This window comes from Semicossyphus pulcher, unplaced genomic scaffold (genome assembly GCF_022749685.1).
Source record: "Semicossyphus pulcher isolate SPU_LCO1_2020_fin unplaced genomic scaffold, fSemPul1.0.p SCAF_8, whole genome shotgun sequence".
NCBI lineage: Eukaryota > Metazoa > Chordata > Actinopteri > Labriformes > Labridae > Semicossyphus > Semicossyphus pulcher.
The window spans coordinates 2,214,479-2,232,706 of record NW_027211759.1 but is presented as its reverse complement, the minus strand read 5'-3'; the positions used below and the strand labels follow the sequence as shown (position 1 = coordinate 2,232,706).

At 46.0% G+C, this 18,228-nt stretch overlaps 1 protein-coding gene across 2 annotated transcripts in view; it reads right to left on the bottom strand.

Annotated features, from left to right (window-relative positions):
- LOC138613460 (RNA-binding Raly-like protein) overlaps positions 1-1,580 on the bottom strand; it is a 34,852-nt gene extending 33,272 nt beyond the window's left edge. For both annotated transcript variants that reach the window (XM_069687140.1, XM_069687139.1), the window contains exon 1: positions 1,535-1,580. In XM_069687140.1, coding sequence (XP_069543241.1) covers positions 1,535-1,571 — 37 coding nt within the window. In that variant the 5' untranslated portion in view covers positions 1,572-1,580. The remainder of the gene's footprint in view (positions 1-1,534) is intronic.
- Positions 1,581-18,228: the final 16,648 nt, after the last annotated feature.

The following is an 18,228-nucleotide window of genomic DNA, read 5'->3' as shown; positions in this document are numbered from 1 at the left end:
GCAGTATAGCTCATAAAGCCCGCCTCCTCCATGTTAACAGGTGGGACATGAGTCAAACTATAAAATCAAAATACACATCAAATACATTTTTCTCAAACATGATTTCTGTCATTATAGTTAGTTCTTATCCTGCTGATTTATGTCCAAGTGTTCACTTTTCTGGCAAGTTTACTTTTAATTAGTTATTTGATGCTGTAAAAATGATGATTGACAGCTCTGTTGACTAAAGGTAACTAAAACAATCACTACAGTCATTGAAGTTTCCATACCTGTGAACTTTAACCTCAGACCAACACAAGAAGCTGTTCTGCTGTTAAACACGCCGGCGTGCGGGATCCTTGCTGTTTGTCGGTAAGTTAATTGTGTGTTTGGGTTAGCGGAAGTGGCTACGGCGGCTCCACCCGCCAGTCTCTACTAAGTAGACTCTGGCTCCAAATGACGTCATCATCGAAAGATGGCAGCGCCTATCACAGGGGCTATTTTGGCATCACTTTTGTACAATGGGAGCAGATGGAGGCGCGTCGTCCATCTATATAGTCATTGGCTCGGACAGATGGTGGGTATACAGAGTTCACGACTGTCACAATGTAGTTCAGGTTTTATGTCAACTCTTCGGTCTGTGGTCACGTTTAGGCAACGAAAAACTATAAATAAAATATGATTATTTTGATGAGATTTTAATAAAAGAAAATCTAGTATCTCAAGTCACTCTTGACCTTTCTGTAGTAAACATAATGAGTATTAACTATCTTGAGTGGAGATACCAGAAGTAATATTTCCTCAGTGAACATTAAACTGAAACATTCAAGATCAACTTGTTAGGTTAGTTAACATTTTTTTATTGGTCTTGCTGTTGACATTAGGGGTATTTTCTTTTACAAAATGTTTGCATATGTACGGAAGCCTTGAGTCGACATTCATCCAAACATTTTATTAAAGAACTAGTTTTCCCGTCATAACGGGTAACTCCAGTAGTTTTCTGGAGCTCTCCACTTATTGATCTGGAGATAACAAAGCTGGTTTTCTCGTGATGACGGGAACTGCTCCCTGTGATGTTGCAGAGCAGGACATGCCATGCTGCCATCGCCCACACTGATAAGGTCAGCCTGTTTCTGTGTTTGTTTTGAGGGGATACGAGTTGTGATCATCTGACGTTACGGTGCTGCAGCGCTGTCATGTCTGTTTTACCCAAAGAGCTTCACAGATCAGCGGACTCAAACGGGTCCTCGTAAGGACGGTAAAGGAACACACAAACATCTGCACACATCTGCCTTAAGAGTGAAAAGTACTGAGAACATCCTCCTCATGTGAGCTGATCCTCTTCCTGTAGCCGCTTCAATCCTCAGTTTAAGTTTTTATACAGACTGTGCAAAGACCCTGAAATCTCCTTAATGAACTTAAAGCGGCTGTAATCTCCGAAAAACACACGAGACACTTATCTTACTGTGTGTGTGTGTGTGTGTGTGTGTGTGTGTGTGTGTGTGTGTGTGTGTGTGTGTGTGTGTGTGTGTGTGTGTGTGTGTGTGGTACTCACATCGCTCTCGGTGGCAGTCGCTCCTGAAATGGGTCATAACAAGAGAAGAAGAGGAGGAGGAGGAGGAGGAGGAGGAGGAGGAGAGAGATGAAAGCGGTCTGACTGATGCCTCCTCACTGAGAGTGAGAAAGGAGGTGACCGCTGAGTAAGGCAGTGGGTCGTACCATCTCACACTCCACTGAGGGGGGTGGAGGAGGGATGACCGGATCATTATGTGCATGAGAGATGTGGGAGTGATTGTAAAGCGGGTATTTGTCCTTTGGAGACGTTAAGCTCTCTGCTGGATAAAAACGTGTTTCAGTCTCACTGTAATGAACTGCATGCTCATTCTTTCTCATGTGCACACCTCCTGTACGTCACCTGTCTGTCGGTCTTGTTTGGTCTGGTCTGTTGAATAGTGATGAAGAAAACAAATAGTTTTAAACCTCCAGAATTTGCGGAGCTCTGATTGGTTGATACAAACTTTAATCAGTGTCTATAATTGACCCGGGTCACAGGGAGAGAGGGGCGATCAAGCAGCCTCATCTAGCTCTGTTTTCATTAAAAAGCCCATTAAGTGATTTGACTCTAATTAAAGCCGTCCTCTCTCGTTTAGATGTGATGGTGAGGAGAGTCGGCCGTCTCCCGGGCCTCTCTGTTTATCTGTCAGTTAACCTCCATCAGCTGCCTCCCAGCATGCATTTCACTGAGGGTTCATCCATTAGATCACAGGGTCAGTGCAGCTCACACATTCAGGTTTAAAACCCTCATTCACCTGTTTCTGTCGTTGTGTTTTAGGCTCTGCATGTGTGTGTGTGTGTGTGTGTACCCTCGAGTGACATGAATCGTCGCTGATTGGACTGGTCTGTCCTTTGAACCGGAAGGACAACACCGCCAGTCAAATGGAAAGAAAGGAACACGCCGCGATGTATTGCCAAAATTGTGGCAAAGAGTTCGAGGAAAAACCGGACTTCTGCAGTGAAGTGGTGACGACACTTACCTGCATCAAAGTCAACTTTAATAGCAGCGAGTACGTTGTCACTAGCTTCCGGTCGTGATTAAGTATTAAATAAATAGACCAGTTCAAACTTGCGAATTTACTTGAGCAGCAGTTTCTTCCCACGCCGCTTCTCTCTCTTTTGCAGCAGCAGCCGTGTTACTTTATGTTTCTAAAAACGTGCTCGTATTCGCTGAACGTCCGCGTGAGGATTTCGAGCTCCGCTGGTGTGACGTAGGAGGACCTCTTTTTGTGTACCGTTGCCATGGTGACTCGTGGTATCGGGGCTCCATTAATGCTGGCTTTTTATAGTCAGCGTGCTCGCACTTCACCTCGGCTGAACCTACTCAGAGTTGATTGAACTAACTCTGATCAGCTGTTCTGAAACCAAAAAAACAGCGAATTTGAACTCAGAGTAAGTCCAGCCACAGTCCGGGGTTAGACGGAGGCTTTGTTGAACCTCCTTTCTGAAACGGACCCCTGGTTGCTCACACCTGGGGATGAAGCACTGATGGTTAACGTCACAGCCGTTAGCTTTCTTTTAAAGCTTTTATTTCTATATTTTTGTTCCTTTTTTTGTCTGCAGGTTTGTTAGAAGCTACGCACACAACTCACCTCCACAGCTTCTCTTTGTATCAGTGACTCTAACAAGTCATTCTCTTGTAACAAAGCTAAGCTCCATTTACAGAGACGTTCTTCCAATCAGAGCTGAGTCACGAACACTTTATCTGTATGTTTGAGCTGTTTCTGCAGAAATGAGAAGAAAAAGCTCATCTGAGTTTGTTTCTGTGAGTTTGTGTTTGATGAATCTCTGCTGTCTCACAGTTTGGACATTAAGTGTAAATGCCGTTGCATAATAAGCTATGTTCATGATAATTAATTCATAATTGATTCACAATTGATTTGACCACAATTTAAATAAATAAATAAATAGATGACTAGTTAATTCATTTGATGTGAAGTTAAAATCTGAATCTGATGTGGTTATATTTGTTTGTATCACACAGTACAGGAACATAGTGAGTGCATTGGTCCGTTGTTGATATGTTTCTGTATAGGAACTCAAGTTTTCTCTGTTACCTCTACGACCTAATCAGTAGATGCACCGGACATTGAAAACGTGAGCAGGTGTCGTACATGAGGCTCTGCTACACTGAAATCGAGGTCACATTTATCTACGTCTGAACTCAAAGCGGACGGTCAAAAGGACCTTATTAAGGATTATTCAGGATTCTGCAACCTCTTTCCACGACAAGCGGCCAACGAGGTGTTTTTGTTTCACTATTTCTGTCTCTGTTTTATCTTTATAAATGTCATTTTGTCCAGGATTTGTTTCATGCTAGGTCATGTGCTGTATAAGTTGGTGGTGCGTCTGTATTATGTTTATTCAGTTATAGTTCTCACGGCGTGATGAAGGCGTGATGATATTACAAAGGTGGATTCATCAAAGAAACATGCCCAAGAAATAAACGCCCGCTTTTAAAGAGCCGACCTGTGTCTGTGTGTGGTGAACAGAGCTACATTAGGTCCTGTAAATGGATGGATGGATAGATAATGCACGATGTTGTTAGCATCTTCTGTTGATCACTGATGAACCTTTTGTCCCGTCTCTGACTGTCTGACATGTTGAAACAGATGAATTTCCCTCAACGCAGGAAGTTTATCTTCTCTTCTTTTCTACACTCCTTGTTTCCTGAGTTAAAGTGCGCACACACATTTATTACCTTTTAAAAATATGAACTTTTTGAGCTTTAAGTTTTTGCACCAACAGCATCAAGAAGAGAAGAGGAGCTGCAGGAGGAGGTGCTGCAGGAGGAGGTGCTGGGCGTGTGTCCTCAGCTCTCTCAGGTTCTCCTCCATGTCTCTTCTCGCCTGCAGCTGCTGATCTTTGATCTGTTTTCTCGTTTATATTTGTTCTGTCCTTTTTTCTTTTAACTTCATTTTTCTTCATACATGACACATAAAGATGAAGTCGAACAAACTGAAGCAGTTCAGACACTTTGAGCCTCAATAACAGCCTCAGTTTGACACGTTGAACACGTGCAGAAACAACAACAACAACAACAACAACAACAACAACAGCAGCTCAAATACTGATCAGGGCATAAAACAGGGATTCACTTTGTGTTGATGTTTATTTGATGTTTATTGTTTTAAACATCTTTTTAAATCATTGCAGTCGTCACTGTCATCATTTGGCCGGACGCTCTCTCAGCTGCAGGAGGAGGTGCAGGATGCATGTCTGCAGCTCTCTGGTTCATCCCGTGTGCAGCTGCTGGATCTCCTCCTGCAGGACGTCTGCTCGTCTCTGCTGATGAAGACAATCAACACGGTGACGTCAGCAAACCCGATGAAGACTTTTTAGCGTCTCACACTCATGAGGAGGAGCAGCGGGGCTGAAGATGGAGCAGGCAGAGGTCACTGAGGTCACTGAGGGCAGAGCAACATACTGATCAGAGGAGAGTTCGACACACAGACAGGACAACATGAAATGTTTTATGAGACTCTGTAGTGTAGCAGAGGAAACACGTACTTTGCTGGGATCAGGAGGCTTTCAGGGCGTCACTGTCAGGAAGTGACCCGAGGAGCAGGAGGCAGGACTGTTTCCAGACTCAGCAGCAGAGAAGAAGAACAGGATCAACTGTCAGGTTCGGCCCTGGTCTGTTTTTAGACCATCTCTTGGACCAGTCGAGTCTCAGGAGCAGCAGAGACATGACGCTTTGTGATGATGCTTTGTGGTTGATGTCAGCAGGCAGGAAAGACCTCAACTTATGCTGTGGTCGGGTTCATGTTTAGGAGGCAACAGACATTTAGTCGACTGAAGCAGGAGGCAGGACTGTTTCAAGGCGGTTCTCAGCAGCAGAGAAGAAGAACAGCTCAACTGTCAGGTTCGGCCCTGGTCTGTTTTTAGACCATCTCTTGGACCAGTCGAGTCTCAGGAGCAGCAGAGACATGACGCTTTGTGATGATGCTTTGTGGTTGCTCATGCAGGCAGACTGTTTCAGCAGAGGAGAATGTTGAGAGCAGTTTGAGAGCAGAAGGACGGCAGCTGGGATCAGAAGGACGGTGTGGGAGGAGCTGAGGACGTCTCGAGCTGAGGTTTTTCAGGTTTTAAGCTGCTGAGCCGACTGAAGATACAATCAGGGGGGCGATATGGAGCTGGAGGACTCATTGGAAGCTGTGGCCATCTTTGTGTCAGAGGTCACTGATGTTGTGCATGATAGAAAGTTATCAGCAGTGTTTACAGCAGGGAGACAGATTAAGATAAATGCTGGAGGAGGTCGAGGACATTTAGTCGCAGTGAGCCAGTCTCAAGGCTCGCTCAGCTGAGAGGACGATTGGATCAGGAGTCAGCAGACGAAGGAGAGGTTCAGGGCAGGAGGTTTGTGCAGGAGGAGTTCGAGGAGGTTTTTTTGCAAACAGATGACTGAGCGAGCAGAGGGAGGGCTTTGTCCTGTTTTTTTTTATCAGCAAGTGAGAAGGACAGGAACGCCTGTGGTTGCCAGGTGGACGGAGACAAACAGGAGGGACAGAGAAGTTGACAACGAGGCTTTGATTTGTTTCTTTCGGGTGCAGCGGAGACGTTTTAGTCACCATGCAGGAGGAGGTTGGCGACATTTAACAGCTAGCTTAGCAGAGACGACTGTTGAGTTGAAGAACAGCAACTTCTGTGGCTGCAGAGGCGGACGGTTCGGTGCAGGAGGAGATTGAGGACGTCTTCAACAGGTTTTCTGTAAACTTTAAGATGACTGAGGGAGCAGAGGGAGGTCTTTGTCCAGGTTTTTAACAGCAGAGGAGAATCACCAGCACTTTTATTAGCGGGCTAGAAGGAGCTGAACCTCTGTGGTCGCTCAAGTGAGAGTTGAGCGACCAATGTGAGGCAGGTTTTTGTGCAGACCGCAGACACAGGCGGGCAGTGAAGGAGGGAAAGTTGAACGATGGAGAGGAGTAGGAGGACGAGGAGGGAGAGACTTTAGAGGAGGTGCACAGCGGCTAGGCTGCAAGTTACATTTCATCTCCAGACAGCACGTCTTTTAACCTCAACATGACCTTTATTTAACCTCAACATGACCTTTATTTAACCTCAGCCTGACCTTTGTTTAACCTCAGCATGACCTTTATTTAACCTAAGCGTGACCTTTATTTAACCTCAGCGTGACCTTTATTTAACCTCAGCGTGGCCTTTATTTAACCTTGGCATGGCCTTTATTTAACCTCAGCATGACCTGCCTTTATTTTTCGATCATCTCATCCTGACCTCTGACCTCTGACCTAAACTTAACCGTACAAGTGAGGGATGAGGGAAGCCTTTATTTCATGCAGTCAGTCCTTATGTTCTGCTGCTGCAGTGTGTAGCTGTGTGTGCGTTTGCCTCACACGTGACAGATGACTGCTTTGAGCTCGTGTGTGTCGGCTGAAGGAGGCTGAATCTGTTTTTACCTTCTGACTCCACATTTTATTACATGTGTCGTCTGTCTCTTTCTATTGAGGCCCTGAGTGTTACTTTGGGCTCATAGTGTATTTTCCAGAGCTGTCTTTATTTATGCATGTGTACCAGCAGTAGTGTTAATAATAGTAGTGATAGTGTAAGCTGTGATTATAAAGTTACAGACTGAGATGGTAGGATAACCCTGTCAGGCTGAATCTGCATGTGTTCACATTAGAGCACTTTTTCATCCTTTAAATATCATGTAAGTGTTCGAGCTGTGACGATAATTCTCAAATAAAGTCTCAGGTCCTCTTATTTATTATCAGTGTTTTAAATATTAGGGGGTCAGAGCATGAAGAGAGCGTATCAGAGAGCAGTGATGGGGTTTCTCTCCCTGTCCCAGGTATCAATAAACCTGCACCTCTCGAGGCCGGAGCACAAACTGCATCCTCCTCACACTGCATCTTTCTCCCCTGTGGGAGTTTCTCGGCAGTATTTCTACATCTTTCTCCCCTGTGGGACTTTCTCGGCAGTATTTCTACATCTTTCTCCCCTGTGGGAGTTTCTCTGCAGTATTTCTACATCTTTCTCCCCTGTGGGAGTTTCTCGGCAGTATTTCCACGTCGGGTGTTCATGTTTCAGAACGTGCGACGTGCTGCTGCTCACTGTGCCTGCTCACAGTGGCCTTCAGGTCGAGTATTCGTGACTGTGCCTGTCTTAGGTCGTCCCGAGGGTCAGGGGGATCTTACCCGTCCTAGGCGACCTAGCCTTCCCTACTCGCCTCTTTAATGTGTGATATTCACAACTGGAAATATCGACAGCAGCTTTAAGGAAAGTCTGAGCAAGCTGGCCCTGATCGGTGCAGAATCAATCCTTCTGGGACTCTGGATTCTCCCCAGTGCCTCCTTTACTCTCTTCAGGCTCCTGAACTGGTTAAAGTCCAGTTTCTAAGCATGTCATGCTGTGACACACATCAGTCCTCTTATTGTCTCAGAGGACTGTATCAGTGTGTGTCCCTCTGTGTGTAGGCTTCAGACCTGGACTGATGAAGAGGATGAAGAGCTGAAACATGAGACTCACATGCAGATTCCCCCGCAGAGCTACGACCTGCTCTGTGCACGTGTGTCAGTCGGGTTCAGTTTATTATCTTAGTAAATACTACAGCTTTCAACTACGACTACTAGTACTGTATGAATGTTACAGCTTCCTGTCTGACAGTTTAAAGCCAACACACCCTGTCCTGTCTGCAGCTCGTTTCAGGGTCTTATTACATCATTGACTTCAGAATAAAAAGATAAATAATAACTGTGTTCTGGACGAAGCTTTTATTCCTCCAACACAGCTCACGCTTTAGTTTCCCTCTCCTCAGCTCGGCTTCACTTTGAGGTCAGTTTAGGTTTGTTAGAGGTCAGGGTAGGCTTGGTTATTTTAGCTTAGAAAAGGCTGGGTTAACCCTGGTTAGAGGTCAGGGTAGGCTTGGTTATTTTAGCTTAGAAAAGGCTGGGTTAACCCTGGTTAGAGGTCAGGGTAGGCTTGGTTATTTTAGCTTAGATAAGGCTGGGTTAACCCTGGTTAGAGGTCAGGGTAGGCTTGGTTATTTTAGCTTAGAAAAGGCTGGGTTAACCCTGGTTAGAGGTCAGGGTAGGCTTGGTTATTTTAGCTTAGATAAGGATGGGTTAACCCTGGTTAGAGGTCAGGGTAGGCTCGGTTATTTTAGCTTAGAAAAGGCTGGGTTAACCCTGGTTAGAGGTCAGGGTAGGCTCAGTTATTTTAGATCAGATAAGGCTGGGTTAACCATGGTTAGAGGTCAGGGTAGGCTCGGTTATTTTAGCTTAGAAAAGGCTGGGTTAACCCTGGTTGGAGGTCAGGGTAGGCTTATTTTAGCTTAGATAAGGATGGGTTAACCATGGTTAGAGGTCAGGGTAGGCTTGGTTATTTTAGCTTAGATAAGGCTGGGTTAACCCTGGTTAGAGGTAAGGGTAGGCTTGGTTATTTTAGCTTAGAAAAGGCTGGGTTAACCCTGGTTAGAGGTCAGGGTAGGCTTGGTTATTTTAGCTTAGATAAGGATGGGTTAACCCTGGTTAGAGGTCAGGGTAGGCTTGGTTATTTTAGCTTAGATAAGGATTGGTTAACCCTGGTTAGAGGTCAGGGTAGGCTCGGTTATTTTAGCTTAGAAAAGGCTGGGTTAACCCTGGTTAGAGGTCAGGGTAGGCTTGGTTATTTTAGCTTAGATAAGGCTGGGTTAACCATGGTTAGAGGTCAGGGTAGGCTCAGTTATTTTAGCTTAGATAAGGCTGGGTTAACCCTGGTTAGAGGTCAGGGTAGGCTGGGTTATTTTAGCTTATATAAGGCTGGGTTAACCATGGTTAGAGGTCAGGGTAGGCTCGGTTATTTTAGCTTAGAAAAGGCTGGGTTAACCCTGGTTAGAGGTCAGGGTAGGCTCGGTTATTTTAGCTTAGAAAAGGCTGGGTTAACCATGGTTAGAGGTCAGGGTAGGCTCGGTTATTTTAGCTTAGAAAAGGCTGGGTTAACCCTGGTTGGAGGTCAGGGTAGGCTTATTTTAGCTTAGATAAGGCTAGGGTTAACCCTGGTTGGAGGTCAGGGTAGGCTCGGTTAGTTGAGCTTAGTTCCTTTTTGCTGTTTTTCTTTTTTTTTTAATAACTTTAGTTTTTTATGTTTTTCTACTTTTTTTTCTTTTTTATATTGTTTTGTTTTCTGTCATTTTTTTTTAGGGATGCACCATATTATCGGCACGTTATTGGTTGCAGCTTCGCTCTTGTCCTCACGGAGCTCAGTTCTGTCACATAGGCAACAGATGATGAGCTGGATGGGGAGGGGTCTCACCAGTTCATTGTGAGGTCATTAAGACACTACCAGGGGTTACATCAGTACGGGGCTGTCCAAGGCTTAACCCCGACATGTAGGCTACTGGCACACTTTCACCACAAGATGGCCTGGACCATAACGCATGATGCAGAAGAGTGTTTGTATGAGGAGCTGTTCTTGCTAACACTCCAAGGAGGAAGCTCCGTCATAAACTAGGGGTGTTAAAGATACAGCTGAGGAGTTTGTGATACTCCAATGTGATGCTCTTAAATCCGAACACAATATTACGCACGGGCTGCCATCACACTGGGGTCCGCTGGTGGAGCCGAGAAATGGTACTCAAACGCTTCTTTCAATTACGCACAGAGTGTGTCCAATTCATGGCACAGGAAGGAAAGCCAGAGGGAGAGTTGGATGAGCCAGACAGGGTTACAGGTCTTGCTTGCTCTTTCTTGGTTCTGTGGGAGACCAGCTGTCCCAGCACAACAATGTGTCCACTTCATCTGTGGATTACGAAGCTCCAGATGAAACTTATGCAAGCAGGTAATTACGTAAGTGAAACCTTTACAAGTCCAGACTGGCGATTTTTATTATGCACTCCTGAAGAAGGCAGATCTTTGCTACGGGCCTGCAGACACGGTTGGTCGGTGTCTTGATCCAGACTTGTCGTACAAATCCTCTCCTGTCTGGAACTGCTTTGATGATTCTTCCGATGATTCTTCCGATGATTCTTCTGATGATTCTTCCGATGATCCAGGAATTATGATGTGCAGAATCATCCACTATGAGCATAATGCCCCTGGGAATTAAATTGCGTCTGACATTTGTCCACTTCTGTCTTTCCTGTAGTTGTGGCAGGTACTCCTTAGTCCACCTTTTCCAGAACAAGTCAGACATGTATTGTACTTGCTTCCACCTTCAACGTGAGTAGATGTCCTCCTTCTGATACAGGCCAGGTGGTAAAAATGGTTTTGATTTGAGAAGCAGAAGGTGGTTGGGAGGTAATGCCTCCAAGTCGTTGGGATCAGTTGATTCTTTGATGATGGGTCTACTGTTGAGAATGGATTCCACTTCAGAGAACACTGTTTGGAGTGCCTCCTCATCCAGACTTGGTATCCTTAAAGTGGAGTTGAGGATCTTCTGTCCGACCGAATTAACCTCTCCCATGCTCCTCCATGATGTGATCCAGCGGGAGGGTTAAAGATCCACTTTATTCCCTTCAATGAGAGTGCATCATGATCTGTTCCAGGTTCCACCCTTCAATGGCTCATTTCAACTCTCGCTCTGCGCCGACAAAGTTGATGCCATTGGACCTGTCCGCATCTTGCGATGAAGTGTCTCAAGGCATTAATGATGAATCTGTGTCAAGCGAATAGACAACTTGAAGATGTACATGTCTTATAGCCAAACACTTGAAGATGACCCCATATCTCTTCTCAAGGCTCCTCCCACGCCTGACTTCAAACGGACCAAACACGTGAAGATGACTCCATATCTCTTCACAAGGCTCCTCCCACGCCTGACTTCAAACGGACCAAACACGTGAAGATGACTCCACATCTCTTCTCAAGGCTCCTCCCACGCCTGACTTCAAACGGGCCAAACACGTGAAGATGACTCCATATCTCTTCACAAGGCTCCTCCCACGCCTGACTTCAAACGGACCAAACACGTGAAGATGACTCCACATCTCTTCACAAGGCTCCTCCCACGCCTGACTTCAAACGGACCAAACACGTGAAGATGACTTCATATCTCTTCTCAAGGCTCCTCCCACGCCTGACTTCAAACGGACCAAACACGTGAAGATGACTTCATATCTCTTCTCAAGGCTCCTCCCACACCTGACTTCAAACGGGCCAAAATAGTCCTCTCCAACGTAACTAAAGGGAGGTTCCTCAGAAGTCGAAAGACAACACACTTAGCCAAGATGTTCCTAATGGAGCCACTAACACCAGGGATCCAGCATCGCTGGCATAGTTTTGACAACTTGTGGTTTCTACCACCATGACCAACCTCTTGATGAACATGCTGGTCAGACATATGAAGATTCTTAGCTAGTATGGCAGGATATTTGGACTCTGTGGGCATGGCAGCCTTACTAAGTCGTCCTCCAACTCTCAATACACCATCTTCCAGCCTGGGATTGATCATATACATGTGGCTGTTTCTTTTCACACAGTCTCCCCTTTGGAGGCAATCAAACTCTTCTGGGAACCTTTTCTTCTGGCAGAACCTGATTAGTTGCATTTCAGCTTCAACTTGCTTGTTCTTCAACTCATGAGTTTTCTTGGTGAGAGCTTCATCCGACTTGGAGTGAGCAGGATTGGCTCAGTGTTCTTTGTCCTTTTCTTTAGATTTAACAGCAAGGATTTGAACCTTAAGATCCAGCCCATTGCTCTTGTGAGATGTGTCCAAGATGAGGTGCGCTTAATCAAAGATGTCACGGCGTCATCCACATCTTGCGCCGAAGAAGCCTCAATGGCAGCAGATAACTTGACCTCAGGGTCTCCAGGTGGAAGTTCTTGTAAGTCGTCCAGGTTAACAGGCTAATCTTCCTCTGGTCGTATGGGGAATGGGGGACCAGATATCCATGTTTCGTTCCTGAGGAATAGCTCGAATAGCTTGAAAGGATCCCTCTGCAGGTCAGTGGTCTCTCCTGAATGGCTATGCTAAACTTAAAGGTGTCAGACTGCACACACCACCGTACCCCCAATGCTCTCTCCACAGGTTGCGTGCCATTATCCAAGTCCAAGTCTTTAACCGCCTTTGCTCTCTCCTTTCACTTGATGTTCAATGAAAACCACAGTATCAACGAACATAGCTCTTCTCCGATGTCTTCCCTGAATGTCACATGCCATTGTTCGCCACTTGTCTCTCAGCTTGTTGGGCTCTCTCATGAGCTCTTAGAGAGACAATGTCTGGCTCTTCATTCTGTTCACATCCTATTTACGGTTCTTCTGAATTGTCTCAATTTTGTTTACCAGAGCCTTTTCAGTAAGAGTGACAGTCCTTTTCTCCATTTCAAATTTCCCAACGATTGATCCAGCATTTGATACACTCATTTCCAACACACAAATAAACGAGTATCACAGCAAGAATCCATTGCAAAGCCAACGACATCCACAGCCACAGCGGTCGATGAAGCACATGAAGTTAACATACAACGCGAGGAGACGTACCACACGTGGGCCAGCAGCAACCCGGGCTCCAAACACAGCACACATAAACCTGAACAGCAGCAATCAACACGCCGAAACAACGCCAAGCTCGGCCAGCAGCAGAAACCAACTCAAAACTGTGTTTCAAACAAGCCACAACACAGTACAACTCAAACTGTGTTTCAAACAAGCCACAACACAGTACAACTCAAACTGTGTTTCAAACAAGCCACAACACAGTACAACTCAAACTGTGTTTCAAACAAGCCACAACACAGTACAACTCAAACTGTGTTTCAAACAAGCCACAACACAGTACAAAACACACATACAAAATCCAACCGGTGAACCACTGATAACCAGGATGCTATCACCGCCGACAGCATGTGGCCCAATCACTACAAAATAACAAGCACAAATGTGTTCATTCATACCCTGTCTCCTACAACCTGTAACCCTGTCTGGCTCCTTCAACTCTCCCTCTGGCTTTCCTTCCTGTGCCGTGAATTGGACACACTCTGTGCATAATTGAAAGAAGCGTTTGAGCACCCTTCTCGGCTCCACCAGCAGACTCAGTGTGATGGCAGCCCGTGCGTAATATTGTGTTCGGATTTAAGAGCATAACATTGGAGCATCACAAACTCCTCAGCTGTATCTTTGACACCCCTAGTTTATGACGGAGCTTCCTCCTTGGAGTGTTAGCAAGAACAGCTCCTCATACAGAGACTCTTCCGCGTCATGCGTAATGGTCCAGGCCGTCTTGTGGTGAAAGTGTGCCAGTAGCCTACATGTTGGGGTTAGGCCTTGGACAGCCCCGGACTGATGTAACCCCTGGTACTAACAGTAAACTGGTGAGATGTCTCCCTCCCCACCCAGCTCCTCATCATTTGACAGACTTCAGCTCCGTCAGGATGGGGGCAAAGCTGCAGCTTTGAGAATCTCTTTTGTTCTTTTTTGTCTCTTTGTGTTTTTTTATGTTGTTTTTTAAAGTTTATAACAAAGTATTCTTTATGTTGTTGTAGCCGCCTATTCTCCTCAGTCTCTCCCTTCTCCAGACGTACCCCATGCTCCTACCTTGGCTCCCATCTCCAGGATCTCCTTTCTTTCCTGTTGCAGTCTGCTGAGATGATCCCACCAAATGCTCCTCCAGCTCCTCAGCTCTTCAAGTTGAGGGCCCGTTTCCACCGTGTGACCTGAAAATAAGAGTAAATGAAAAGTTCAGTCTGGAGTCCCGTTGAACAGCTGCCCTCCCCGTCCCTAATAATTCATATTTAAACATACTAGAAGCAAAAAAAGGACTCATACTGCGGAATGACCCGTTTCATCATCATCATCATAATTGGACCAAAATGACAGAAACATTCATGTTTAGTCGTCACGTTAATGTTGCAGCAGGTAGTTTGGGAGTGTTTGAACTATTTTAAAGAATATTTTGTAGCTTTATGTTTCAAAATATTGAACATTATAATGTTTGTATTAATAATCTGAACCTGCAAAGTAACTAAAGCTATATGTAGTAATATATGAAGTTTCTGGATGTTTATGATTGTCTGCAACGAGAACAAATATATCAGACATTGTTTAAACAACAGGTGTATCTATAGGAGGCGATCAATATGTATCTATAAATGTGTGTGTGTGTGTGTGTGTGTAAAGTGGAGACTTACTGCGGCTGTTGATGGCCCTCTCCCTCTCGTAGGTTCTGTTTATGTGAAAGACCACAGTTCTTCTACAGATGTTCAGACAACGGAGCCACACTCTGTAGTACAATCTCTCCTCCCGCACCTGCTCCACTCTTTCTCTCTCCTCCTTCTCCTCTCTTTCTCTCTCTTTCGTCTCCTCAAAATTCTTCCTTGCCTCCTTCTCCTGTGTTTTTCTTTCTTTCATCTCCCTCTCATAAGTCTTTTTTGCCTCCTTCTCCTGTCATTTCATCTCCTTTATTGCCCTCTTGTAGTTTTCCGTTGCCTCCTTCTCCTGTCATTTCATCTCCTTTATTGCCCTCTTGTAGTTTTCCGTTGCCTCCTTCTCCTGTCGTTTTATCTCCTCTATTGCCCTCTTGTAGTTTTCCGTTGCCTCCTTCTCCTGTCATTTCATCTCCTTTATTGCCCTCTTGTAGTTTTCCGTTGCCTCTTTCTCCTGTCGTTTTATCTCCTTTATTGCCCTCTTGTAGTTTTCCGTTGCCTCCTTCTCCTGTCATTTCATCTCCTTTATTGCCCTCTTGTAGTTTTCCGTTGCCTCCTTCTCCTGTCGTTTTATCTCCTCTATTGCCCTCTTGTAGTTTTCCGTTGCCTCCTTCTCCTGTCATTTCATCTCCTTTGTTGCCCTCTTGTAGTTTTCCGTTGCCTCTTTCTCCTGTCGTTTTATCTCCTCTATTGCCCTCTTGTAGTTCTCCTTTGCCTCCTTTTCTTCTCTTTGTCGCTCCTCCTTCTCCTTCTTTTGATTCTCTATCTCTTCTCTTTCTCTCTCCTTCTTCTCTTGTTTCAATCTTTCCTTTTCCTCCTTCTCTTTTCTCTCTCTCTCCTGGTTTTCCCATTTCACTCTTTTTTTCTCCTCCTTCTCCTGCCTTTCTTTCTCCTTCTTCTCCCTCTTCTTCATTTCTTCTCTCTTCCTTTTCGCTCTTTCCTTTTCCTCCTTCTCCTCTCTCTCTCTCTCCTGGTTCTCCCTTTTCACTCTTTTTTTCTCCTCCTTCTCCTGCCTTTCTTTCTCCTCTTTTGCCCTCTTGCAGTTTTCCGTTGCCTCTTTCTCCTGTCGTTTTATCTCCTCTATTGCCCTCTTATACTTCTCCTGTGCCTCCTTTTGTTGTCTTTTTCTCTCCTCCTTCTCCTCTTTTCCCCACTTGTTAACAATAAGTTGGATATTTCTCCTCTCTTCATCTCTCTCATGCTCCTCCTTGTGAACAGAAGGAGAAGGAGCTGATTGTCTTCTGGAAGAAATTGTATCTCCAAGACAGGAGGGACTCACACCCCCTCGTGCCTGGTCCTTCCAGCTGCAGGAAGAGATGGTGTCTCCAAGACAGGAGGGACTCACACCCCCTCGTGCCTGGTCCTTCCAGCTGCAGGAAGAGATGGTGTCTCCAAGACAGGAGGGACTCACACCCCCTCGTGCCTGGTCCTTCCAGCTGCAGGAAGAGATGGTGTCTCCAAGACAGGAGGGACTCACACCCCCTCGTGCCTGGTCCTTCCAGCTGCAGGAAGGGATGGTGTCTCCAAGACAGGAGGGACTCACACCCCCTCGTGCCTGGTCCTTCCAGCTGCAGGAAGGGATGGTGTCTCCAAGACAGGAGGGACTCACACCCCCTCGTGCCTGGTCCTTCCAGCTGCAGGAAGGGATGGTGTCTCCAAGACAGGAGGGACTCACACCCCCTCGTGCCTGGTCCTTCCAGCTGCAGGAAGAGATGGTGTCTCCAAGACAGGAGGGACTCACACCCCCTCGTGCCTGGTCCTTCCAGCTGCAGGAAGGGATGGTGTCTCCAAGACAGGAGGGACTCACACCCCCTCGTGCCTGGTCCTTCCAGCTGCAGGAAGGGATGGTGTCTCCAAGACAGGAGGGACTCACACCCCCTCGTGCCTGGTCCTTCCAGCTGCAGGAAGGGATGGTGTCTCCAAGACAGGAGGGACTCACACCCCCTCGTGCCTGGTCCTTCCAGCTGCAGGAAGGGATGGTGTCTCCAAGACAGGAGGGACTCACACCCCCTCGTGCCTGGTCCTTCCAGCTGCAGGAAGGGATGGTGTCTCCAAGACAGGAGGGACTCACACCCCCTCGTGCCTGGTCGTCCGAGCTGTTGGAATTGACGATGTGTCTGGTGGACAAAAGGCTCTCACCCCTCTGTCCGCACTCCTTCTTGGTGGTTGAAGGGTTGTTTGTTCTACGAAACAGAGGGCTCACACCCCTCCGCTTGGACTCCCCACATATCATAATACCTCGGATGATTTCACAGAACGAACGGCTCTCACCCCTTCGTCTGGGCCCTTTCATGATGGTGGGAGGGTCTCCTGGAGCAGAAGGGCTCTCACCCCTTCGTCTGGGCCCTTCAATGATGGTGGGAGGGTCTCCTGGAGCAGAAGGGCTCTCACCCCTTCGTCTGGGCCCTTCAATGATGGTGGGAGGGTCTCCTGGAGCAGAAGGGCTCTCACCCCTTCGTCTGGGCCCTTTCATGATGGTGGGAGGGTCTCCTGGAGCAGAAGGGCTCTCACCCCTTCGTTTTGGGTCCTCACCTATCATGAAAGGGACGTTGATATTGCAGAACGAAGGGCTCTCACCCCTTCGTCTGGGCCCTTTCATGATGGTGGGAGGGTCTCCTGGAGCAGAAGGGCTCTCACCCCTTCGTTTTGGGTTCACACCTATCATGAAAGGGACGTTGATATTGGAGAACGGAGGGCTCTCACCCCTTCGTCTGGGCCCTTTCGTGATGGTGGGAGGGTCTCCTGGAGCAGAAGGGCTCACACCGCTTCCTCTGAACATCTTCCAGCGCCTGGAAGAGTCCAGATCTCCGGGAGACAGGGTTTGGACAGATCTTCTCATTCCAAAAAGGCTTTTAAACATTTTCTCAAAGGTTTTGCGACGTTAAAGAACTGCAGACACAAACAGACACACACACACAGGCGTCACATCTCTGAGAATCATTTTTCAAGCAGCAAATTTACTCTGACTTTACTGACTTTCTAACTGAACTAAACTTTACTGAAGTAAAACTATCTGAGCAGCATCTCTCATCTCTCTGTAACACTGTGCATCAGAAATATAAGTGAACTTCTAAACTTTTAAACACTGAAAGACTAAAGACTGTGATGAAGTTTCTGATTAAAATCACAAGATGTGGCCCTGCAGGTGACACATTATAATGTTTTTCAGATCATAGTTTTGTCGCAGATAATAACAGGACATGAATCTCTGTGAAACAGTGAAAATATATTTTTCAGTTTGTTTCTGTAACACGACAAGATAAAGGAGTCTTGTTAAGACAAATACTCTGAAACAATCTGCAGTTCAAACATTTCAGTCGATGTGAAATTTCCTCTCATACAAAAGAAAACTACAGAAACAGTCCGCTGTGCAAACAGGAAGTTTAGACAACAGATTAAAACTGTTTCACCAGACTAAAAGTGACTTTATCTCCAGATGAAAGCAACAGATGAAAATCTTACAGTTTTGATATATTTGTAAAATAAGCTCAGAAAAAAGTCCTTAATCAGACGTAACAACGTAAAGAGAGTTTAAAGCTCCTCCTCCTCCAGCAGAACACAGTTCTACTGAGCAGAAAAGGTGAAATAAAAGTTTCTTGTGAGCAGGTGAAAAGTGGTCT